Source organism: Bombyx mori, chromosome 22, assembly GCF_030269925.1.
Source record: "Bombyx mori chromosome 22, ASM3026992v2".
NCBI lineage: Eukaryota > Metazoa > Arthropoda > Insecta > Lepidoptera > Bombycidae > Bombyx > Bombyx mori.
The window spans coordinates 10,016,582-10,043,561 of NC_085128.1; the positions used below are offsets into that span (position 1 = coordinate 10,016,582).

The following is a 26,980-nucleotide window of genomic DNA, read 5'->3' on the forward strand; positions in this document are numbered from 1 at the left end:
TGGCAACTCGTAAATTCAATTTTATTGGTAATAATTACTTGAAGATAGATTACGACAGCTGGTTTTTTTTTTTTTTTCATCTAAGCGTCTTTCTCAATTTCATTTATTGTGGAATTGAATTTTAAGGCCACAGTTACTTAAAAATGTACATCGGGTAAAAATGTACAAGTGGACATCGGGTATCTCATACCATAAACTAGAACATTAGTGAGTAGCGTGAAGAGCAAATGGAGGAAGAGAAAATAAAAACTGATATTGTTTACGGATTTCTTTATTACATATCCATACAGCGCTATTGACAAAATGCATTGTATAGCAAATTTAAGACTTCGAATATTAACATGGAACATTATTTTTGTACAAATGATAGAACACATAAATAATAAAAATAAAACATAAAGCCATTAAAAATCTTTACATTTAATTTTCTATTTTTCTTCTGGTGAGCACGAGTAAGTACATCAATATAAAACAAGAACGTATCTATTAAATCAGTCATGTCACAAACTTCTTACATAATAATATCAGAGTCATCAAACTGTTTTCATAGATCTAAATTCTCTATTTTTTTTATTTAACATCATATAATCTACTAGTGTCATTAAATATATTAAGTGTTGCAAGCTTAAAAAAATAATAATTGCAGAACAATATATCTACTGGTGTACGTGACCTTCCAAATTCCAGATCAAAGGAGAAGACTGTCGAACAAAGCTTGGAACAACGAGCTTAATTTCTTTGTTATCACCAGATTTATGAATGTAAAATGCAGCTATTGTGTACTTATTTCGATAATCCGATTTCAGTTTCTGATTTAAAAGATGCTCCTTGCAGACCATTTCGTTTACATTTAAAGCTTTTGAAATAATTGTGATCGGAGGATATTGTGACCAGTTTGGGATTTTTTGTCGTCGATAAACCCGGCCGGTACAAACATTTACCGGCCCTCGTACAAATAAATACCGTTTGCCTGCCTTGAGACGAGAGGTTTAAAAAACATATTTGGATGAAAGGCTTTGGAGTTACAAGTACGTTTGTATTATAAATTTAAAAAAACAGCATTCCGCATATTTATTTATAATATTTAAACAATCCATACATATAATGAAGTACACAGTGGAATTCAAATTAAATATGAATTGACAACTCCGAAACACACACCAAAGGAAAAATAGAAACCTGAATTTATAAAAAATAAATCCACAATCAGATCATTTCGTGTTTCCATTGTAAATTGATTCAAAACAAATATGTTACCGTTTTATATAATAACGCATTCGTAGCTCATATGTAAAATACATATCACGGAGAAAAGATTAAATGAGTAAATCGACTGTCTAAATACTTCCGATACTAAGGGAACCTATCTAACATTACATTCTCGATAAATACTTCGTGTAGGCTATTATTAGTTACTTAACTTAGCTTAATTTTAAGATAGCGCCTCCATTTAGTGATAAAAACTATTTAAAATTAGAACTATGTCCCACACGCATTAAGAAGAAATTGTTCTGGAGGCGGAAGTAATAAAAAAAAAACTAAATCCATTGATTATTATTATTATACTTAAATACTACGTAATCAGCAGCATATCACATCGATCGATCATTCCATAGCCACGTACTTATCAAAATATGCACTTGAATTATTAATTAAATTTGTACGTCAAAATTGAATTTTATGTTTATTTTAAAATTTATATTCGATATTCTGCTACACGCTTAGAGAGACTCAGCAAGGTGATCATAGTGAATTAGGACAGAGATCCATTTTATAATCTCGTATATCCGGAGAAATGTGACGAATAGATTTGAAAGTTTTTTTTCTTTTTCTTAGTTAGTACAGAATTACCCAGCAATTTGTGGAGTACAAGCTTCAAACTTGCTTGGAAGACCGTTTTCATCTTAAACGTAATACGAGACATTATTTTATAAGGAACATCGAATGGTAAACGTATGAGGCTGACTCTTTACCAATCGATTAAGAAATTGAATAATTGAACATTACACAGACTCCACAGAACCATTTTTGTCCGATTTAATTTTTCACAAAACGTTCACAGCTAATCTTAAAAGGAATACATTTTATTTAATGTTATCGAAAAAAATCCGTTGAAGTTTCATTCATTAGGAAATCACAATTTTCGACGAACACAGCACGCACTGATTTCACGAATTTGTAAAAATAACGTTGTCGTTGTCTCTATATTTACCACTGGGGATTCGGGGGTAAATAGTCGGGGGGATAGGGATGTGCGGGTGTGGGGGGAGTGAAGGGAGGGGTAGGGGTGGAGGAGGGCGGTGTCCCGTACGGCGGGTAGTACCCCGCACTGCCGCCGTAACCTCCGTAGAAAGGCGCGGCGGGATACGGGCCGTATCCCATGCCATAGCCTGCACATAACGACACACATCATCACCCAAATATAAGTAATACTATTAATTAAAAAAAATCAAATTTTGAAATTTCGAAAAAAAAATGCTGTAAGAAAGCAATACGTATGAAGTGACGAAGGTTTAATCTTATAGTCGTTTGATGGCAGATTCATCAAACCAATGTATTCATCAGTGCATAGGTGTGACTAGCTTAAGAGCTCATTCGGTCATATCTGGCAATTGGCCAAAAGGACATTTACTTAGCTAAGTAGAGGATTTGTACTTAAATACGTTGTTTAAAAAACAAGAATAATAGGGAAGACCAAGAGACATTCGCTAAGCCGGTTAAGTTTACTGGTTGTAGAACGTCTTGTGAGCCCGCACGGGTAGGTACCACCGCACTGCTAATTTCTGCCGTGAAGCAGTAATGCGTTTCGGTTTGAAGGGTGGGGCAGCCGTTAACTTACTTGAGACCTTAGAACTTATATCTCAAGGTGGGTGGCGCATTTACGTTGTGGATGTCTATGGGCTCCAATAACCACTTAACACCAGGTGGGCTGTGAGCTCGTCCAATCATGTAAGCAATAAAAAAAATAAAAAAAGGGCTCCGGTAACCACTTAACACCGGACCGAGAGCTCGTCCAAACATCCAAGCAATAAAAAAGTAAGAGGCTTTGTACTTTTTTATACGTAGTTTAAAAAATAAATATAATAGGTAAGATTACATAATAGATTTGTTTTAGGGCATAAACGGATACGAATAGACCGAGTGTCTTATCCTTTAGCCACGACGACTTCTCACAATCTGTGCATATATTAATTTAAAAGACTTCAACAGTAAATGTAGGAGGTAGATTTGTCTATACAAACGAAGTATTTCTTTAAAAGGGACCCTAGACCAAGACATGTGAACATCAAGGAATTTAATTACGAGCAGGATCGCTGTGACGTATTAATAATAACGTTAAAGACACTACATAGTAAAGATTAGGCCTGTTTATCATAATTAAAAAGTTTAACAGAATTTTGAATACCTGGAAACTGTCCATAATGAGCTTCTGGCGGAGGATTTCCAGGCGGATATATCTGGCCCGGAGGCGGCATGACGTGGGGCGGCATCGGGCTTGCCGGGTGCGGCACACCCTGGGCGGCTTTACTCATGTCTACAGCCGCGGTTTGTCCCGGTCCCGCACCCATCATGCCGCTTTGAGTTAGATGAGGCGACATAGCCGATGCAGATTTGTTGTTAAACGCATGTGGACTGGTCATAGGTGAATCTTGATTCATCCCCGGCATCGGGAGGCGATTCATCATACGAGGATTAGAATTTTCAACTGGTGCGACTGGGGCTGTTAGTGAAACGTCATTTTTTCTACTTTTTGATTGAATCCCGCCTAGTAGACTAGAAACGCTGTGCGTCATTCCTGAACTTGAAGGATGTCCGTCGTTAGATAGGGATTCATTGCCACCTTCCACTTTCGCTGGGGACTTTTTCTTTTTTGACTTTGAGCCTGGCTTCTCTTCACTATTCGGTGAATAAGACTGTGTGATGTCGTCCAAGTTTTTCCTAAAATCGGGCATACCCTCTTTATTTAAAACGCTTGCAGTTTTTTCAAGCTGACTTAAACTAGATTCAGTCTGTGGCCTGGTGCCGGGACGTTGATGTCTATAATTCTTAAGTAAGTTCGTCTTTCTTTCAGTTGAGTCGTTACGGGGTGTAGAATCGATATAATCGTTTACTACTGCTATTTGTGACCTCGGTAATTCATTTGCATTATCCATAATAGGTTTTGTTTCTAAAACTTCTTCGGGTGGCAACTTTTCATCAGTTGTTAACACAATAGGACGCGGTTCGGATTTACGATCTTTTTCATTGTATTTTTCTTTCTCTTCTCTAATATCATTTTGTTTTACTTCGGTTTTTAGTCTTTCACTTTTGGCTTCTGCTGGTGATTCTGCGTTCGATTTACTCGGCCGGTTCGGTTTCGTCACGACTTTTTCTCCACCGTCCGAATCGTTTTCGTCACTGTCCAAAACCTGTGTTTCACCATCAGAAACCGCCTCAACTTTGTTTTTTACGTCAATTCTATTATCGAATCTCTTTGGCTCTTTTGGAACTCTAGTTATGCTCACAGATCCGGGTATGTTAGGCCTGATCATTCGACCTTGACCCAGAACGGATCTCGGTCGCAATGCACCATACGACCTCATTTCGCCTAATCTGTTTCTTATCTCAGCTAATTTTTGACCTGGCATCATAGGTCTAGTTATTTTATTCTGACCTATCATAGATGGTCTCATAATACGTTGAAGGCCAGGTCTTGGTCCAATTTTTGATGTGATGGTAATAGCAGAATTGTTTTTCAAAGAGCCGGGTATGTTTGCCGACGATGGTCGATGTCCTAAAACTATAGCAAAATTTAATGTTAAAGAATACACCCAACAAATTAAAAAAACATGTCAATGAAAAAAGGTAAAAAAATAAAGTTATATATACCTTTTTTCCCCACTGGATTATCCTTCCCTTCACCTTTATGCCCGATGCCTTTGATCGCAGTTTTGATGGCAATGATTTTACCAGATTCCAACTGCATGTAAATACCTTTTGGCGACTTCAACACCATTACACGTTGACCCGCCTTTAGTACTATATTAGTTTTCTCGGCCGAATTCGTTGGTATTACGACATCTATAAACATTTTGTCCTATTTAATATGATAAAATAAAAACAACACTAATTTTCGTTAAATAATACCATTTACTATGAAGGGGGTAGGGGGTCGTCCGTAAAATAGTCTAGTTTAAAACTTTTTACGAGTAAGTTCTCTGACCTTCTTTCCACAATAAACTGGTAAACAGAACAGCACTGACTTTTGAAAACTTCAAATCCAAAAATCAAACCAGAAAATGAAGTAGATCGTCGTCTACAACGGATGTTTAAAAAAACAATTTTTGAGTAACGTATTTTATGGAAGACTTCTAAGCAGTAACTTTGGAAATTATAAAATTTAAAGATAACTGTCGATGAAAAAAAAATTCGGAAAATAAAGGCGTGTTAATTTAAATATATCGACGCTTGAAAGGCAAACGTGACTAAGGGACAACAACTGCTTTGTACATAAATGATATGCAATAACCATATTCGATGCGCAAAAAATATATATTTCTAGGTCTATTAAAATCATTTCAATCCTACAGCTAGATTCGTTAAAATAGATTTTTTTTTCAGGTATTTCATCTTTAAATTAGTCTACTGTAAAGTTTCTACGCATTGTCGCTTAGTCACGTTTGCCTTTTAAGCGTCGAATGTAGGCAAGAAAGAACGGGTTAATTATACGGTTTCCAAACAGGTAGTCTAATGAAAAGAGTGAGCGAATATTGTTTAGAGAAAATAAAGGTTAAATAGAGACGGTTAGGACTGACCTTGAGGCAAAGTCATTTCCTGGGCCGTCATCCCCTGCCTTCGCCACACATCGGCCGGTATCCAGCGCGCCCCGTGCTGCATGGGACGCACGGAGGCCACAGGCCGCTGTATGATGGTACCGTCGGCGGTGCGCACCGTGCGATACGCGGTCGTCGGCTTCGGGGCCGAAGCCGCTTTCTTTTCTAACTCGTACCTGGTTTAGCAACAATTTTTTATTTATTTACTAGCTGACCCGGCAGACTTCGTAGTGCCTCAGTCGATAAATAAAAGGCCTAAACTATTGTATAAAATAAACTTAAAACAAACAAAAGGAATCCGTCCGACGGGGGACATATCAAAGGAAAAACCAAATTGTTATTTTTATTTAATTCCGAGAATTTTCATATTTATGGACCTTTTTAACCTTCTCTGGGCTTCCACAAATAATTCAAGACCAAAATTAGCCAAATCGGTGCAGCCGTTCTCGAGTTTTAGCGAGACTAACGAACAGCAATTCATTTTTATATATATAGATAGAATAGATAATTTTTTTATTGCTTAGATGGGTGGACGAGCTCACAGCCTACCTGGTTATTAAGTGATAACTGCAAATTTTCTTGCTGTTTGCAGTACTATACCGTATAATATAAGTAAAAATAAGTCACAACATCCTTCCGTTTTCATCTGCCGACAAACCGTGCGTTTTTTTCAAGAGTAGGAATGATAGTTTTTTTTATTGCTTAGATGCGTGAGCGAGCTCACAGCCTGGTGTTAAGTGGTTACTGGAGCCTTAGACATCTACAACGTAAACACGCCACCCACCTTGAGATATAAGTTCTAAGTTCTCAGTATAGTTACAACGGCTGCCCCACCCTTCAAGCCGAAACGCATTACAGCTTGACGGCAAAAATAGGCAGAGCGGTGGTACCTGCCCGTGCGGACTCGCAAGAGGTCCTACCACCAGTAAGTCTTTAAAAGCAAATTGTTTAATAGCAAATTTAAAATATCAATTCGTTTGAGCAATCTAGCTGGCGCGTCCTATTTTATACGCTGTACATCGAAGCTTGTTAAATAATAATGAATTCAAGTGGAATATTAAAGTTTTATTTATTTATTTTCATACAATACCGAGGGTTGAAAGGCTATTTAAAATTAAATAAGCGACATTTCGATTAATACGCGAGATTTATATTTGTAATTGAAGATGCGTTTTATTTGGCATTGACATCAACTGTTAGATGTTTTTAATTGAACTTTTTGAAGTTTTTTAATGATATTTTTTCCAAATTTTTTATTTTAAATGTAGCTCTTGTAAAGTGGCAAAAATGTCGCTTAGACCAACCTTTCACCCTTCGATATAATTTTCATATTTCACTACTCACCCTCTTTGTGCAAGTCTCTTTTCAGCACTAGACAATTTTTTCTCTTTCCTGTCCACGAGCAACGATTCGTGTTGGAATGGTTCCTTAGTTAAGAGCTTTCCGTTTTGAGCTATAATACCTTGCATCACCACGTCGATGTACTTATCTTTATGCTCGGACAGGTCTTTGGGGTCTGTTTCCTGCAATCGAAGGAAATCTCATTAAATACAGTTCGCAAGATATCTGCGAGGTGATAATTTAATGACGTCACGTGACGAAGTGACGTGTGGCTGAGAAGTACGCACGTGATATCGGCAAGACAAAATGAATCCTCTGATCAAGAACAAAAGGAAGCAAATTAAATGCATTTAATATTTTCAAGTACTTTCGTCATAGCGTTTATTTGTTTTTGCTATGCTAGTCCTATTTAAAGAAGAAATGCAGTAAGTTTAAAAAAATATAAAACGAATAAGAGAGTTGCAATCATTTGAATTTCTTAATAATAAATAATAATGAAAACTTATAATGACAACAACAACACATAATTTTAAAATTTTTGGAACATAATATTAATCAAGATGATGATGTATCTAAGAATAAGCAGCATACTAAGTTTACATGATTATGATACGAATCCTAGCCCAATAAGAAATTTACATAAAACTAAGCTTACTTTCTCGTCGTTGTCAAAGCATAGATTCGTGATTTCTTTCATAGACAAGACGGCGTCCGGGTTGCATTCGTCGACGACGCGATCCGCCATGCCCTGCTTGTTTATCTGTCGATCGTATATCTTCTTCTCCAAACAGCAGTCCATTACGAAACGATAGACGAAGCACGGCTTCCTTTGGCCGTATCTTGAAAACGAAGTTTTGTATAAGGCAAATGATGTACAAATACAATTTATTTAATAATAAATCGGTAGAGAGGGAAGAGGTCGACCAAAGAAGACACAGATGGAGTGTGTGAATGATGATATGAGAGAGAGAGAGAAGTGAGTGTTGAGCTGACGGCTGATAGAAATTAATGGAAGAAAAAAATTAACTATGCCGACCCCACCTTTTTTTTTTTTTTTTTTTTTTTCGGGCCGGGGGCCGAACCTCCTACGAGGTCCCCGCGCCTAGGGGGCGCGCGGGGTATGTGAGACTCAACGATCTGCAGGTGTTGAGAGCAGATCGCGGGCCCAAGGATTTTAGGGCCCACCCACTAAACGACTCCCCTGCACTCTTACACCCGACGTCCGATCTCCGTCCGGGGTCAGAACCCGTTCAGAGTAGGGGGGTTCCCGCGGTCAACACTACAACCAGACACGCGGCGCCACCCCGAGGACGCCCGACTGACGGGTCGTCGAGGCGATAGTCGACGACCAACGACGTCAGTCTCCGCGGATGCCGACCCCACCTAGTGGGATAAGTTGAAGAAAAAGAAGAAGAATAAATCGGGTCAAGTTTTGCAAATTGTAAATGTGTGTGTAATTGTAAATTATTTATTTGGCTTAAAAATAATGGATATCAGTACTCTTTACATCTGCTCAATTCGCCGCTTAACACAAATTTAACAAATGAAATAAATTTAAAAAAAAAAAAAAAAAAAAAAAACAGAAATATGTATGTATGTAATATGTATAGACGGTAATGTGAGGGGCCATCGTAAAAAGACATGGATGAACTCCGTGATAAAAGATATATGATAAGATGAAGAAGTGTGATGTGGTAAGTCTGAATGGAAATGAGGAGATGCTGCACCGACCCCTATATTGTGGGGGGATAAGGGCAAGGAGGAAAAGGACGTCAAAATTGTAATTAATATGAAGTAGGATTAATGTTACCTGTAGACTCTGCACACAGCCTGTGTGTCGTGGCACGGGTTCCAACTGGCATCGAACACGATCACTCTGTTCGCCCCGACGAGGTTGATCCCCAACGAGCCCGCCCTTGTCGAAACCAGAAACAGATACACATGCGGATTTGTATTGAACTCGTTTATGAGTTTCTCGCGTTCGAGAGCGTGAGTCGAACCGTCCAGTCCTAAAACCATCCAAAATTATCAAGTATCAAATTAGTATACGTTAACATTATTATTTATAATTATTTAAATCTTACTGTAGTAATTCGTGTTCCTTTCCCAGGGACAATTCGTTCCAGGTATATAATTTCTCTCAAGGAAGTCTTCGATGAGATTTAACGTGAACAAACTTTGGCTGAACAAAAGCAGTCTGTCTCCTAATTTTATACTTTCGTTCAAAATGTAAAAGAACAGTTCCATTTTTGCGGAGTTCTCAATAATCCCAGGGATGTAGTCTTTCAGTAACTCGGTAGCCCAATCATAAGTCATTTCCTCGGCCTTTTTCACCATCGCCAATTCTTCTTCTCTATTCTTTTTCTCTTCCTTCTCGCTGTCTTCAGACTCTGAGTCGTCGTTATTTTTATCCTTGGAGATTTTTCTATCTTTTCTACCTTTAGCCTTTGCTTTGGTTTTGGCTTTTTGTTTTTCGGTTTTTTTACCGTCTTTCGATTTTCCTTTGGGTCTACCTCGTTTCGGAATATCTTCTTCAGATTCGGACGCGTCACTCTTAGTTGCATCAGTTTTCTGTTCATTTTCGTTTCTCTTTACCGGCTCAGGTTTGAGTTGAGTCGGCACAACAGCCGCATTCAAAGGTGGTTTCTTTTCATCCTTAACAATTTTCTTCGTATCCAAATCAGCAATTTTCACTTCTCCATCTGATTCAGATTTGACTTCTGCCTTCATTTCTTCTGCCTTAAACTTATCAACTTCAGTTTTGAGTTCAGTTATAGGCCACGATGTTATTGGACTTCCTGAGCTTGCACTACCCAAAGGCGGTTTAGTTTCGAGATGCTGTGGGAAATTGGGATACTGACTAGGATATGTAGAACCAGGATTCTCAGACTCCGGATAAGGAGCTGCATTTTGTGGATAACCATAGCCCGGATATTGGGCAGTGGGACTATTTTGTGGTATATTAGATTCAGATTTGATATTATTCGTCGGAAAGTTGGGTGTCGTTGCAGGCTCATTTTTAACTAGTTGTTGATTTGGCACGCTTGGATCAGGAGCTGCATTTTCTAGAGTATTGTTGGCATAGCCCGGGAAATTTGAATTGATGTTGTCGTACTGATTGTACTGAGCTTGAGTATTCGGACCAAACGATTGTTGGTTATTGGAATAAGGCGGCGGTGGATACTGTTCGTTTTGATAACCTTGTGCTGGTGGATTCGAATATGGTACAGGTGGGACGTTGGCATCGTATTCCGAGTAGCCTGGTTGATTGTGATAACCGGGATACGGTGGTCTCTGCTGATTTCCATATGAATCCTGATTATTCGAATATTGGGGAACGGGATTGCCACCAGGATATGGTTGTTCAGTTGGTGGTCCGTTATAATTCGGTGGATAATTTTGAGAATTTTCATATTCAGCTGGAGTGTTACCTCGAAAGTCGTGGGTTTGAGGTTGAGGAGGAGGCTGATTGTTAGGATATTGAGGGTTATTGTAGTAACCCGAATTTCCGTAATAGTTACCGTTGCCCCAGTAATTTTGATTGTACCCTTGATTACAATCAGGGTTGTTTGGTGGATATTGATTAGGATAATTATTTCCATACGGCGCCTGTTGTTGTTGATAATAATTGCTATCGTAATTCTGATTATAACTCTGGTTCGGCGGATAATAACCTTGTCCAGGGTTTTGGTAATTAGGGTAAGGTGGGTAAGAGCCGTTTGAGGTATCGGATCGGTAGGCATTCGGTGGTCCATATGGTCCATTAGGCGGATATGGTGGATTATTGTAAGCATTGGAGTCTGGCCGTGAAGATGGACCGGTGGTGTTAGGTGGTATTGTCGCTGCTGGCTTTTTAGGAGCACCCTGTATATAAATAGGGAGTTATTTTTTTTTATTCGAAATAATGTAAGAATAAGTTGTAGAAATTTGTAAGACTTACTCGTGTTTTACCCGTTCGTCGCGGTTGTGCTTTACTGTTCCTAGGGCGACCTGATTTCGTGACTCCTCGTAACTCTTCTAAGTCCAAATCTTCTTCGATGGCTGCATTTAGTTCACTTCGTTTTTTGAGAAAATTGTATAGAACATCTGGATGATTCCATATCTATTAGAAATTAAAGCAGCATTATTTACATCACTGCAATAATAATTGTAAATGACACGCTTTAACAAAAACCGACTTCAAATAGAAAAAAAAGATATTCCAAAACAAATGAATATACACTAAAAACCATAATCATCTTAATCGGTTGGCGTGGTATTGAGTCATTGAGTTATTCGTCTATTCGTCGCGCACGTACTTAATGCAAATTTAAGACTCATATGGTTTTCTCATGGATACCGTTATCAGAACTGGACTAAATTGAAATGGGACCACACAGGAAGCGTCAGCTTTCCCATAAAAAAAAGAATCATCAAAATCGATAACAAACATAAACAAAAACATAGTCGAATTGAGAACCTCCTCCTTTTTTGAAGTCGATTAAAAAGATTCATAACCTACTGAAATGATAAACAAAAAGCAACTTTACCTTACAACAAATAGCGAATGCTTTCAATGGATTCGGTACAGATGTAGAACGAACGACTTCGTTCATAAATCTTTCGTATAGTTTACGTTGTAATGACGTCATACGCACTAACAGAACGTATTCTTCTTTCTGGGGCAACGTTGATTGTAAGACTGCGTGTGAACGCCTGTTTATTGAAAAATGCAAATTAAACATTTTACATTGAATTTTATGAAAAAAAATTATACCGGACTCTGTGTCACTTATGAATTCAAACTTTCAGAAAATTTGTCTTTATGAATTTTATTAAACACATTATTCGAAAGAATTAATAAAGTAGACTGGCTAATTTTCATAAGTTTATATTAACTGCCTATTAGTATTATATATACTATATATTACACTTAATATTGTATACTATATATTATATACTAATATAAATTAAAGTTTATATTAAGTTATAATAGCTGCCATTAGTTTTATGAAATTTGTTTTAAGCATCTGTACCAAACTCACAAAAGTTGAGCTGATTTAAACACTGCTTCAATAAAATCACTATATACTAATGTTTGTAGATATTGTTAAAAACTGACTTATGAGTCAATTTTAACGGTCGATTACTTTTAACCCTTCTACTGCCGTGTAAGTAACCGGTGCCCTGAATTAGCGCACTCAAGTAATTATGTCGACCTTTCTCCTCGATCTTTTTACTAAGGCGCGGAATATCTATCTCTAGGAAAGACAAATCCGAAGTTACAGAGAATGAATGTATTTCTAAGAGAACTAAAAGACTAAAACATACATTCAAAAGAAAAGCAAAGGGCAATCCAGGCGCTTAGTAACTCGACGACGTAATTACTTCGGTGCGCCGCGTAGGGCACCGGTGACCTACACGACAATCAAAGGGTTAAATATTACCTTTGCACGAAACCAACAAGCAGCGAGTGCAGTACGTGGGCCCTATATCTCATTAGCCTTATGTCCTGCGGTGTCGAATCTATGCACTGCCCGTTTTGTATCGGCCTCTCGAACATATTGCAGAATTCAGTCTTACTTCCGAGATAGTTGGGACGCACAAAATCCACCATGCACCAATATTCAAGTAAATTATTTTGTAGCGGATAACCTGGAATTATAGTAAAAATATACAAATATGAAAATATAGTCGAAAATTCCGAGTCGTTTAAAGCACGTCTTTGTTTTTTTAACGAACGAACAGATAGATAATCATTTTGTTTTTAAATTTTATCTCTGCATAGAGTTACATGTGAAAGTAAATGTTGTGTCTACATCCTAATATACAATAAAAAATAGGCAGTGGACACATTGTTATTCTTGATACACAATGTACTTAGTTTATGTTAAATTTTAAAATTATTTATTAACCTTAATAAGGGCCATTTTATTGTATCTTAGGAAAAGCGAAAAAAAAACAATAAAATTTATGAATGTTTTTTTTTTTTTTTTATTGTCGATAAGCAGACGAGCTTACGGCCCACCTGATGGTGAGTGGTTACCGTCGCTCATGGACGTCAGCAATGCCAGGGGCAGAGCCAATCCGCTGCCCACCGTTTAATACTCTCCACAACCCTCGTTTGAAGTTTAGGTTTTCATAGCAATTTCAGTTTTTATTAGTTTGCATAATGTATAACCACATTTAAAGTTGTTACTGGAAGACAATGATATATTTATAATGAAGATCAATAATAAAAGTTAGCTCGTATATACCTGTAAGTACAACACGACGCTTTGTTCGCATTTGTTTCAAAGCATAAGATATGTTTGAATGTGAATTCTTAATTCTGTGACCTTCGTCACATATCACCAGATCAGGACCAGGACGTACTAACGCTTCGTACATTTCTGTAAAAACGAATATCTTTATCAGTAATATAAATGCGCTTTAGAAATGTATATAGGATATTTTAAATGCTCTAGATCAATCATCCTCAAAATGGGCGATAACGCCCCCTTGTGGGCGCTGAAGGCCTAAAGGCCTAAGAGACCCAGAAAAAAAAGGGGGGCATTGTGTCTACACAACTAGCCTCTAGGCAAGGGAGACAATCTGTAATTTCATCTAAGAGGGCTCTTAGACACCACTGAGCTCTCACTATAGTGGTTTTTAAAAAGGTGAAAAAATGGGAGCGCTAAAAAATAATTTATTCTTAAAGTGGGCAGTAGGACAAGATAAATTTGGGAACCCCTGCTCTAGATGAATAGCTTGAGTGCAGTAGCAGTAGCTAAACATAAGATTTTAGTAAACAGTACAAAATAAGCTTACCATCTAAAAGTTTCTTGTCTTCATGGGTGGGTGTGTCTTCTTTTTTCTCGTCTTTTTTTAGTTCATCTTTAATTTCAGATTCAGTCTTAATTTGTCCATCGCCGTCATCTTTATCCAGTTTTGATTCGTCGGACATTTTAGATAGATTCGTAATATCTGAGTTCTGCAAAAATTTGTTTCATATGCTTTAATTTAACCTATGTCTTTTGAATATACATATAATATTACAATTCAAAGATTTATATTTTTTGCCAGTTACTTTAACATTCTGTGATTTCACTGAACATTAATAGTGGGAGATTGATAATCAATTTATACACAATAATTTATTAATGATGAAAATAATTCAAGGTTTTTTTTTTTGTAGTTGAGTGGACGATCTCTCGTCTCAAGTGTTATTAAGTGGTTGCCAGAGTCTTCAGCTGTCACAATTTGTACGCCGCCACTCACTTGATAATTGACGTGGATGTATTAATTGTATTCTATATATTATGTATATCGGCTATCCCATTCCGCAAACCGATAAAATAGAAAATACAAGAGAAAGCTTCGCGTTCGCGCCGTTAACAAATGATTTCATAATGTCATCTCCAGTATCCGTTATAACAGCGCGGTAAGTGAAGCTTAATCTCACCAAAATCGCAGTTTTTGCGTTCGAAATAATCGAATTTAAAATGTAAATCCTTGAGTCAGTCTTGAGTGTTCTCTAACTCGCCATTTTTTATTTAAATACATTACCTTTTATTATAAACTTTACGGACTTAATTCTGATACAGTATAATGCAGTTATAATATAGATAGATACAGTATAATAAGTAGATAAAACTGCTTACTTGAGTATCTTCATTGCCTATTTCAGGTTTCTTGTCATCTTTCTCTTTCTCCTCCTTCTCTTGTTTCTTTTCGTCAGCTTTTCTCTTCTTCCTTGGTTTTTTATCTTTCTTTAAACTAAGCAATCTGTACAACTCGTAACCAATCATAAGTACACCGCCACTTGTCGTCCAGTCCTAAAAATAATAAAGTACATTAGTTGATTGATAACCTTACTTATAAAGTAATTAGTCGATAATTGTTAAAGTTGATAAAGGTTAAGTAGAGACCTACTAATCTATCGTTATTTTCTTTAATTTTCTTATGTAACTTTTATTACTTCATAAAAATAAAATCAGAACTTTTAAATTTATTTTGTTAATTGAGCCTTTTCACTCTTATCAAGTGTATCCAGCTAAAAGTGGATTTAAAATAAACTTTACCTTAACAACTTTCGCTCTCATTTGTAAAGTTTTATGACTATCGTTTAGAACGTAAATCGGAAAGTTTCTCGATCGGACTTCGCCGTGGGCCGATAGTGAACTTGTTGATGGATCTAAAGGCAGCCACATGTTGAACTCTGCAACCTGAAATTCGACATGTAATAGTGTTCTAACATTTTATACGAATTTTCTTTTACAAATTATATAAAACTAGATGTTCTCTGCGGCTTTGGCAGCAAGCTCAAAAGTGTAGTGTAGTTGCTCGTGGAAATAAAATGTTTTTTGGGATAAACGTTTGCCTATGTCACTTTCTTGACCTAACACTATCATTTAAAAAAATCTTTGTTTCGTTACGAAGTGAAATAAGGACAAACAAACAACACACACTTTCACATTTATAATATAAGTTTAGACATTGAGGAAAGCTGCAATAAAGTTTTGACGAAAATATTGGATATCACTTACCCAGTTCTGAAGTGTATTTATTGGCATTATACATAAAACGGTTTTCGAACTGGTATGCCTTAGAAACACGTCACAGAAAGATACTATTTGCAGCGTTTTCCCGAGGCCCATGGAGTGAGCCAGGATACAACCGAAGCCCGTTGATGTTGAGAATCGTTCTACTGATTCAATTATATTGTCAAATAGAAATCTTACACCACCGATCTGGAATATTTTGTAACTTTCAAGGACTTTGTGTGCAATGAAAACCTCTATTTTTTTCTAATATCAAGATGGGTAAGTAATCTACCAGCACACTAAGCTACTTGCTATTAAGCGGTGCTATTTAAGACTGCAGAGTTGGTACTGCTGTCCTATTTTATATATACTAGTGGTCCCCGCAGTAGTCGAATTTCGACTATAATTAATTGAAATTAAAAGTTTATACATTATTATGGTTCTATTGTCAAACACTATTATACTTTTATAATAATACAAATATTAATATATTCTATATAATTCAGATTTCGCCAAAAGTACACTAATATATAATAATATAAATAATGTTAAAGACAAAAAATATTAATCTATTCTCAATTTGACCACATTTTAAAGAATAACAAAAGTTTCACAATACATAATACACAAAGAGTATATATGTATGTGTATCAAATGTAGTGTGTGTAATGTTTTCTTTATTGATTTAATATATTTTTAATGCATAATTTTAAAACAATATTAGCATTCTGCAATTCTTTTCTATAGTCGTATTTTTAATTCGACGAAGTCAACTGACGTTTACTGTGTTGTCAGTTTTTGATGAAATAAAAATAGTGTTGTGGCAAAGTGAATGATTGAAAAAACTCCTGAATTAATGAAATTGCCTGAATTGTCTAGTGAATAGTTAGTATGCCGAACTGCCGATATCGGGTACGGGGTTCGAATTTTAGTCGTGCTTTGTACATACTAATGAGTTTTCGACGATTATGTTCCTATAGTACCTACCTATACTGAATACCGAGTGTTTTAAACATTAAGGAAAACATTGCGAGGAAACTTGTAAGACTGTACTATTTTCAATACATCATATAGTTGAAACTATAGATGTATAAAATATAACAATTATATGTAGGTAATGAAAATAAAAAAAACTGATTGTAGTTACATACTACTAGTAACATATATTGAAGCACTTTAATACAATTTTATTGTAAAATAGAAATAATGTTCTTTTATAGTTTGAAATTATTAACTCTTCACACTCATTTTTCATTCATGTGATTGAACGAGAACTGACCGCATCACTATTACTTTAAATATAACAACATTATTTTACAAAGTGACATTAGCTACTGTCAGCTGGCTTCGTCTAAAAATACGACTATATTTTTAAAAAACGAATTTTTGAAAAATATTAGCATTGTGCACTTCTTCTCTATATCTTATACCTTTAAACGAACAATTCTTGTATATATACACTCGGGTGCAATGAAATCGCACATCTGTACATTTTTTGAAAAATATTATTTACTTCTTTTTATTTAAAAATACATATATTTTTTAACATAAGGTTAAAGGATAGTTCAATACCTATTCAATGATACCACATAAGACATGATAAGTTTACCTGCCTGCTGAAACAAAACGACAACAGCAAACTCCAAAAATTGCTCCCTCAACTCACTGCAGTTTGCAAGACCAACTGCAGGTATAAAAAGGCATGTTTTGTGTAAAACGTCATCAGTTGCAAGCCAACGCTTAACCTGATAAGACCTCTAGTGACTCCAATTGCATTTGTCTGAAAAAGATGGATACTACTCCGGAAAAAGCCGCTCAAGTCGTCGCTCTAATTGAAGCGGGCCAGAACCAGAGTGCTGTAGCTCGACAACTGAATATCAGCCGATATTCAGTTCGTCGTGTGTACCAGCGCTATCGGGAGACTGGTGGCTTTGAAAGGCGACGAGGATCTGGTCGAGCAAGAGCTACAACACAGCGCGACAACAGATTTCTTGTAACGACAGCGTTGCGAAATCGTCGTTTGACTGCCGTTGAACTTGCGCAGCAGCTTCAACAGGTGCATGAAGTGGTAGTCAGTAGGTGGACAGTCAGAAGGAGACTTGCCGAAGGTGGTTTGACTGCGCATAGGCCAGCAAATGGCCCTAAATTGACGCCAGCTCAGCGCCGGGCTCGTTTTCGATTTGCACAAGAACACGTCAACTGGACAGCTGACCAGTGGAAAGCAGTCCTGTTCTCAGACGAGTCCAGAATGTGTCTTCATGATAATGATGGACGAGGAAGGGTCTACAGAAGGCGCTCAGAGCGATTTTCCCAATGTTGCATCACAGAACGTGTAGCATACGGCGGTGGTTCGTGTATGTTCTGGGGAGGTATCTCACTCGAACGAAAAACAGAGCTTGTCTTCATCGTTGGGGCCAATATTAGGCGACAAACGAGAGGTCTAACATCTCAACGATACATAGAGGAAGTTCTACAAGAACATGTCGTACCATTTGGCCGTTTAATTGGAAGTAACTTCCTTTTTATGCATGACAATGCAAGACCTCATACCGCTGCGATAGTGAGACTATACTTACAAGAAGTAAATGTACCCGTGATGGAGTGGCCAGCTCGGAGCCCGGACCTTAATCCGATTGAACACTTGTGGGACGAATTAAAAAGAAAAATTAGAGGTCGAAATAGTGCTCCAGCTAATCTCCAGGCTAAAACAAAATGCGCTCAAAGAGGAATGGGACGCCATGCCACAAGACTTAATCAGAAACTTGATAGAGTCGATGGGGAATCGGTGTGAAGCTGTAATTCGGGCAAGAGGGGGCAATACTTGTTACTAATAAATGATTTTTCAGTATTTTTTGTGTTTTTTTTTATTAATCCCCAAATTTTAAACGGTTAGTTGAGTAATCATTTTGTAATAAAGATTAAATTGTTGTTGTATTTTATTTTCCTCAAGAAATTAACCTTATCTCCACTTATATGGTATCATTGAATAGGTATTGAACTAACCTTTAACCCTATGTTAAAAAATATGTTTTTTTTTATTAAAAGAAGTAAATAATATTTTTCAAAAAATGTACAGATGTGCGATTTCATTGCACCCGAGTGTATATTATTATAATCTGAATATCGGAAACGGCTCCAACGATTTTCATAAAATTTAGTATACAGGGGATTTCGGGGGCGATAAATCGATCTAGCTACGATTTATTTTCAGAAAATGTTGTTTTATTCGTGTTTTCAATAATCAACTCTTCCCGACATCTATTGGCGAATAATAATACTATTTTTCTTAATTGAGGGCAACTAACCGCTTTAAAGACACAACAAGATGGCGTTATCAAAAAAAAAACGAGCAAAGCTCGGTCATCATCTATTCTCTATAAGTGAGGGAAATTTCATACTCCTCCGTCTGCGCAATTCGTAAAAAGGGGTACAAAGTTTTTGCTTCACGTATTAATAAATATATAGATTTCGCTAATATAAAACCAATAAATAATTGTATAAAATTATTTTTAAATTAATACGTACTTGATGTGGTTTGATAACCCTAGCTATTTGTGGGGCCAAGAATATGTCTTCTTCGGCTTCTGGATGACCAATGTTGATAAGTACTCGGCCTTGTTCATCAGGCACATTGTACACATCATTCACATGGAGCCCTGAAATTCAGATGTTTTTTTTCAACCTTCAATGAGTTATTAGATAATTACTAATTATTGTTATATAATTAATAGTTATTCATAATTATTAGTAGAATGTATTAAAATGTAAGAAATCTATAGAATTAAAATTGGAAGATATTATACAAAAAATCATTTTCTTTAGGCACATGCTGCTACAGTATGAATAAATTTTCGTAAGATTTTTTCAGTTCAATTACTTTAAGGAAGAAACCTCAGTTTTTACACTATGCAGAATCTTAAAGGAATGGATAGAAACCTGAATTGTTAGGGTCCTCATCTGCCTCTGGACTAGGTGGCACTTCAGAATCCGATAGCATTATACAATCATCAGAATCAGATGAAGACGATGTCGACTCTTCACCACTGCTACTGTCAACAATTTCAACAACCTGGAAATTCCCAAAAAAAAAAAGTTAATTATGTTGCATATTTATGGATTTATGGTCATAAATATAACTTTGCAGTTTAAACATCTCAATACTATGTACTCTATAAAACATTAATTATTTTTATTTCCTTTTTTGTCAGTCATGATCACAGTTGGCTTTGCATAGTCAATACTTTAGATAAAGTTACTTGTTTATGGATTATTTATTTGATGTGAACATGTATCAACAATTTCATTTCGTAAACAAGTGTTTATGTATTAAATTATTTATTATTTATTAATCTAATAAATGTTTAAATGTGCATAAGATACATGTTGATGCACAGAGAATTTATAAAAGATCAGTTACATGGTTGTTGAAAATACCAACCTCTTTTTTCTCAGTTTTTTGATCAAATTTTCCTAATTTAGCAGCACTCGATGTGGTAGGTTTAGGGATTTTCATCATCTCAACCTGCCCTTGCTTCATTGTTGTCTTTTTAACTTCACCCGATGGCAACTTCACTAATACTGTATTCGGTAAACTGGAGATTTAAAAGAATAATATTGTTTCTTCATCAGACACAAAAATTTAATAAAGCTTTGAGTGTGTGGAACTTACTTTAATTTCTGTCCTCCCATTGATTTCTTTAATATTGATGAACCTCCTTGTAATAATGATAATGTCTTCTGATGAATTTTGTTTTGTCTATTAATAGCTATTTGTCTTTGTACCTGGATTAAGGAGGTAATTTTATTAATATGAGGCTTGTGGAGAGTATTAAGCGGTAGGCAGCGGCTTAGCTCTGCCCCTGGCATTGCTGAAGTCCATGGGCGACGGTAACCACTCACCATCAGGTGGGCCGTGCGCTCGTCTGCCTAGTTTTTAAATGTTTTTAAATGTTGCTTATTCAACAAGGCCTAACCTATATTTCCTCCTATTACAGTTGGTATGCTGGAAGCATACACGTGATATGACTACCTGAATCTCATCCTTGTTATATATCTTTAACAAAAATTATAGAATTTGAGTAAATTCAAATTGAGACCCTAGGTGCAATAGTCATAGTTGTTATTTCTGTGGTTTCACCTGATTAGAATAATTGTATTATTATGTACAATCTATCTATATTCTATCTATCTATATTTTAGTTTATTCATTATAAATAATAAATAATTTCGATTGGTGTAGGAATTCATAATTATTTGATTTATGTAATACGCGAAGGAACAGTTTATTATACTACCTCTCGAATAATTCTTTGTTGTTCCTGTACACGAGCCAAACGTTCAGACTCCTGCCTCTGAGCAGCTAGTGTTGATGCATCCAGATTCTTCTCATCCATGACTTCTCTAATATTACGACGTACATTCAAGGCATTAGGATTTGTTTGCTTTTTCTGAAAGTCAAAATCATGCAGTATTATTTTATGATATATTTTTTTCTTTTTGACAAACTAGTAACATGTCGCAAAGGTAGGTAGTCCATTTTCATGTAAAAGATATTTAGCTCTAACATTCAACTGTTTTAACTTAGAGAAACAATAACAGCAATTCTAGTGTAATTCATATTTTAGTTTTGATTTCATCTATCACATTTTACAAAATAACTAATTGCTATATTTTATTAATATGCTTATTATTTTTGGAGTTTACTCCTTTAGAATCGATTTACATATATAGGCCCGGGGTATGAAAATTATGGGGACCAAAATCGTACTAGCATGTCACACGAAATGCGTTATGCGCCTGATTGGCTCCTGATTGCGTGATGCGTGCGCGCGCCAATCAGGAGCCAACGCGCGGCCGCGTTATCGCAGGTGACGCCGGGCTGCTGCGCCGGCAGTCCGCCACAAAGCCTCGTACTGATCGCGCGTTTCTCTCATTATTGTATTTTCATATATTTGTTAGTCGTTTGTTTTGTGTCTCGTTAATTTGTTAATAATCTGTAGTGTATCGTGTTGTCGTAATATAGAATTATTTCTCGTATTGTTTCGTTTAATTTTTTATATCCAGTAAACTCCAGTCGTGCGTCGGAGCGGACACACACACTTTTTTTTATTTAATTTTAAGCAGTGTTTCACAGCTTATCATAAAATAAATCAGATTTTGCTATAATGTAGTGTTCTATGACTTTTATTTTTCAATTTAATTTTAGAATTTATATTATTCATATAATATGAGAATTCCTAATTTCGGTTTGGTCTAATATAAGTTTAATGAATTCAAAATGAAAGGAAAATGGGCATCACCATGATTTAAAACTTTTCAGTTTAACATAATTTCTATGGTAGAGTTTTTATCTATTTCCAGCATAACACTGGTAGGATTTGAAAGTATTAAGTAATAGGTTTCAAGAAAATAAATTACAATCAACATATTTGATTATATTACCATAATTGGCAAAAGTACATAACTGACTAAAGATAACATAAACAAACAATATTAATCACCATCAACTGCATGATGCAACAATAAGTGATCTCGTTCAATTCAAATTATTTTCTAATGTCTTATTCTTTTCGATATGAAATATCTTATGATAAAATAGCCAGATAGTTGAAAATCTAATATTTAAAGTAATCTACATAAATTATTAAGAAATGTGTGTGTAAATTTAACAAGTCTTTTACTTTCATATGATACTAAATGAAGAAGATAAATGGATTAAATATTACATTACATCAATAGCATATTTTTTAATATAATTAATAAAATAAACTGACCTCATCACATTCATCAGTTTTTTTTCCATCAGATTGTGATGTTTCATCGCCTGCTTCATTTTTATTATCTGCCTTGTCAATTATTTCACCTATTTCATTCATCTTGTCTGATACATCAAAATCCTGACTATTGTCCTCTGATTTAATTTGACCCAAAAGTTCCTCGGCTGTTTTCTCTGAGCACAGCTCACCTTCATCAACTTCAGATATCTCAACATTTTTTGTGAGATCTAGTTCACTTTCATTTATGATATCACTGATTGACAACGTTTTAGGCTCTTCTTGTCTATCTATATCTGACTTTTGTGCCTCATTACTGTTTTTCTTAGTATCATACAGTTTTAGCTTAGATTCCACAATATCACCAGTTTCAGGATCTAAGTAACTTTCATTTTCCTCCTTCAACTCCTCTACTGCGCTGGGATTCACAACAAATTCCTCCTCTGATAAACCATCACTATCTGATTCACTATTATCACTAGAAAAGTCACTTAATTCTAATACATTATTACCAGCTAAGCTGCGTATTCGGATACCAGTATCCTGCTTGAACTTTTTAGTGAAATCGTGAAAAGCTTTAACTGCTTCCATTTTTCTTTTCATACTCATTGGCCTCGGTTTTGTAGATGCACGTCTTCGAGGATTCATAGCAGCCACTTGTGCATAATGAGCTCGTTGTATTCTAGCTATGGTTTCGTCCTCGTCTTCACTCTCTAGCATCTCTTCTTCGGATTCCTCTTCTTCTTCTTCTTCCTGAATCCGTCCTTTCATTTTGTTCTTTACAGCATTTACTCCGCCGGTACCATCCATGGCAATAGTTTCTTGACTTGTAAATCAGTGACAGTGTGTGTGCCTAGAGTGTGAAGGCATTTTCACAGCATCCTTCAGAGAAACGGTGGACGCATTTGTTTACCTTACTTGCACATTTCTTATTTTCGATATTTAGCTATACTTAAGGAAGTTACATTGTCAATTTAATTATTGTTTTAAATCGTATTCTTTGAAAACTATCATACAGGACGCGGCTTCACAATGTGTAAGCCGACTTATTCACATAATGCAATATTTTTAATAGAAAAAAACAATGTTTAGATTAATTTAATTTTAATTACTACTGACAAAATTAAATCCACAATTAAAATTTGGAAGCCATTACTTCCGCAATAAATACTAAATAGCCTATTCAACTATGTATGTATGTACCTATTCGAATTTATGTATTCCGACAAGCGTGTTTACAAAAATTGTGGACGGGTTACTACGTCACACAGTGTCATCTAGTTCGTATTGCCGAATTGCAATAAAGTACTTAATTGCATATCAAACCATACAATTATTCATACTGTTGTCACAGATGTAATGATAAGCTGTCAATGAAAATGCATCCTTTTGGCAAGAAAGCATTACGTCTAAAAATAAATCAGCAAAATATTTTAAGCATTGGCAACATTATCGATTTTTCGTCAAGTTACTAGAATATAAAAATATGAGATAGTCTTTCTGAAAAATTAAAACAGATAGTTGAAGTAAAAGAAACTAAAAGTTCATAACAACTGTGATTTATTTTGTGAAAAAAAACATGCCTTGGAATGAGAGCCCTCTGTCTTTTTCATTTTATGACAGGAAAAAAAACTATGAATTTTGACTGCGTATACTAACATAAGCTGTTTCAATTAAGGAGCTATTAGAATCTCTTTAAGGCAGATTTGATAAGCGATTACGTTTTTTCGGAATTGCTAGAAAAGCTTACAACCCATTTGAGTTAAGCTCGGTTATGAAATTATCGTAGTCCATAGACACCAATCTTCTTCAAATTTTCATTTTCATTCTAAATTAGAAACCGACTATGTTCTTCATTCAAACGAAGCTTTGTAGCTGAATAAATCAGGACAGCCTTTGCCTAAGCGTAACATCACCAGAATCGTAATGCTTTGTTGAGTGAGCCAACTTGCGTCGAAAGTCGTAATTTAGATTTTTATTTATATTTATTGCATTATGTCAGTAGGACGACCTTACGTCACACCAGTGGACTTCCTACCAATTAGAATTTGGATATTGCCATTCCAAACGGATGACGCGAGTAAATCGGATGAGAAAATCCAGGTCGCACACTGTGGTAGTTTTCCAATTACAGCACAAGAGCGCATTATGCGGCATAATGCTCAACTAAGCTTCAGCATAATTCGGCATTGTGCGTCACTGAGTCGCATTATGCTCTGTAATTGGAAAACTACCTGTACTAGCAAGAGTAGTGCTTCGCAGAATCTACCACCGGATCAGAAACGGGATTCACTGAGAAGATCCGGCGAGAAACTCAGTGGGCCGTGTCAATGGGTTAATTTACTCGTCGAGCCCTTCGTCACAGGCGACGGGTTCGGCGAGGACGGTGACCTGTGCTTGAAGTACCTAAAAGCACCGTTAACGGATCGGGAGAATCCGTAATAACGTGGTGGATTTTTTATCATTTTAAGTATATGGGCAGTGCACCATAGTTATCATACTTATTAAGACGATGTATAATGCGTTTCAAATATGAACTTGCATGGACCTGCGCCATAGGTATTGTGTCGTCAAATCGTGTAGTTGTCAAATCGAAAAAAATAGGTAAAGTCAGTAAAAAAGTTAGGAATTTTTAAATTTATTATTATAAAAAAATCAAAATCTTCGGGTTCGCCTATTCCGCTCACTCCACCGCTTGAGTAATCATCATCATCGTCGCCCATCCATAGATTATACATAAAAATAAGAATATAAATTAAAATAAGACATGACTTAAAGGTCTTAGTTACCAAGTCATAAAATAACTTACATAGAGTATAGGGCCCGACAGTGTTGCAGCCTTGATTTTTAAATAGGTTTAATTTACCTCGACCAGTACCGGTAAAATGGGGCGATTAGGGACAAATTCCAACTGTATGAGCAATTTTAAGGTAGTTGTTGATGTATATAATGCTATATCAGGATCAAAATGATTGAGTCTTGGGGGCATCTTTGTTGTCCAGTTTAAAATTATGCAACTAGCATTCCAGTTTAAGCAAAAAATGCAAAAATAGGTGTAATCCCTATTTACCCGAAAATTGCGGTTAATTGGGACGAAATGAGAAATTTGCTAGGGTTGGCACTACTTTTATTTTTATATTTTTTTTTTTTTTTTTTTTTTATTGCTTAGATGGATGAACGAGCTCACAGCCCACCTGGTGTTAAGTGGTTACTGGAGCCCATAGACATCTACAACGTAAATGCGCCACCCACCTCGAGATATAAGTTCTAAGGTCTCAGTATAGTTACAACGGCTACCCCACCCTTCGAACCGAAACGCATTACTGCTTCACGGCGGAAATAGGCGGGGTGGTGGTACCTACCCGTGCGGACTCACAAGAGGTCCTACCACCAGTGATTACGCAAATTATAATTTTGCGGGTTTGGTTTTTATTACACGATGTTATTCCTTCACCGTGGAAGTCAATCGTGAACATTTGTTGAGTACGTATTTCATTAGAAAAATTGGTACCCGCCTGCGGGATTCGAACACCGGTGCATCGCTACATACGAATGCACCGGACGTCTTATCCTTTAGGCCACGACGACTTATATATATAGTTTATACTTACTTATATATATAGTTATATATAGTTTTAATTTATTTATTTATTTAGTTGCACCAACAAAGTGATCATCAATAAAAAAAATTGAAAAACTGACAAAAGTACATGGCAGACATCACCTCAATTATAGGTGCAATCGACAGTGCATTAGCAACAAAATATATATATGTATTTATACATATAAAGTGGGCTTTCTTAGAAACGGTTTATATTTCTCCGTTCTTGGTAAGTACTTAGGGGCTGATATTTCTATCTGGGTTAAGAGATTAGGTGTGTCGGTTATTCCATGGATTAATCAGATGAATACCCCCACTCTGAACAAATATTAAATATTTTATTATGTATTACTTAGATATCTTTACAACAAATTTAAAAAATATTGTTATAACTAGATAGACAACCCTACAAACCTGTACCTATTTATACTTAGGTCGTTTCAATATCACGTATTCTCATCCCAATTGACCCCTTTTTCGTTGTTATTTGTACCTAAGACGTCCCCAATATCCCCAAAAACAACAGATTTTTACATGTATTTTTATTTAATCAAATACATAAAAACCAATAACAACTGAGACTTACCTTTAATATATATGCTGGTTCAAACACTAAATAACGTTTATAAATCATAGTCGTCTTCTTTTATTATCAAATAAATTAAAGAGAGCAAAGTTTCTAGCACTAAAATAATTACCACCACAGGAAGTTAATTTGAAACGCGATTTTTTATAAGTTAGCAGCTATTATCATACATATTCAGAATTGTTTTGTGATCTTTCAACATTCTACTATTAAACTACAAAAAATGGAAGATTTTGCAACGAATATAAAACTTATATTGAGCGTCGAAAGATTTTCCCGGTTTTTTCCCGATTCGCCTCTCAATCCCTAATCGCCCCATTTTACGGTACTCAAAATTTCAAGAAAATTATATGGGTGTGTAT

At 35.9% G+C, this 26,980-nt stretch overlaps 1 protein-coding gene across 1 annotated transcript; it reads right to left on the reverse strand.

The window, feature by feature from the left end:
- Positions 1-255: 255 nt before the first annotated feature.
- On the reverse strand, positions 256-23,801 carry LOC110385346 (uncharacterized). Its single transcript, XM_038018815.2, has 22 exons — positions 22,432-23,801; positions 20,953-21,105; positions 20,328-20,440; positions 20,097-20,250; positions 19,595-19,727; positions 19,184-19,314; positions 15,662-15,865; positions 15,197-15,340; positions 14,777-14,950; positions 13,944-14,106; positions 13,391-13,525; positions 12,581-12,788; positions 11,684-11,849; positions 11,095-11,256; positions 9,239-11,018; positions 8,965-9,163; positions 7,810-7,993; positions 7,158-7,336; positions 5,796-5,989; positions 4,870-5,061; positions 3,407-4,780; positions 256-2,390 (listed from the first exon to the last, which is right to left on the reverse strand). Exons 1-22 carry the CDS (start codon positions 23,239-23,241, stop codon positions 2,209-2,211), a joined length of 7,134 nt encoding a protein of 2,377 aa, XP_037874743.1. The 5' UTR covers positions 23,242-23,801; the 3' UTR covers positions 256-2,208.
- Positions 23,802-26,980: the final 3,179 nt, after the last annotated feature.

Bases quoted from the DNA above. Each gene is read 5' to 3' on its own strand.
- LOC110385346 (XM_038018815.2), bottom strand. From the start codon at position 23,241: ATGGATGGTACCGGCGGAGTAAATGCTGTAAAGAACAAAATGAAAGGA. The intron at 14,107-14,776 runs GTAAGCAGTTTT...AAATTTTTGCAG, and splicing joins TAGGCAATGAAGATACTCAA to AACTCAGATATTACGAATCT. The intron at 11,850-12,580 runs GTAATATTTAAC...TTCAATAAACAG, and splicing joins CTTGTTGGTTTCGTGCAAAG to GCGTTCACACGCAGTCTTAC.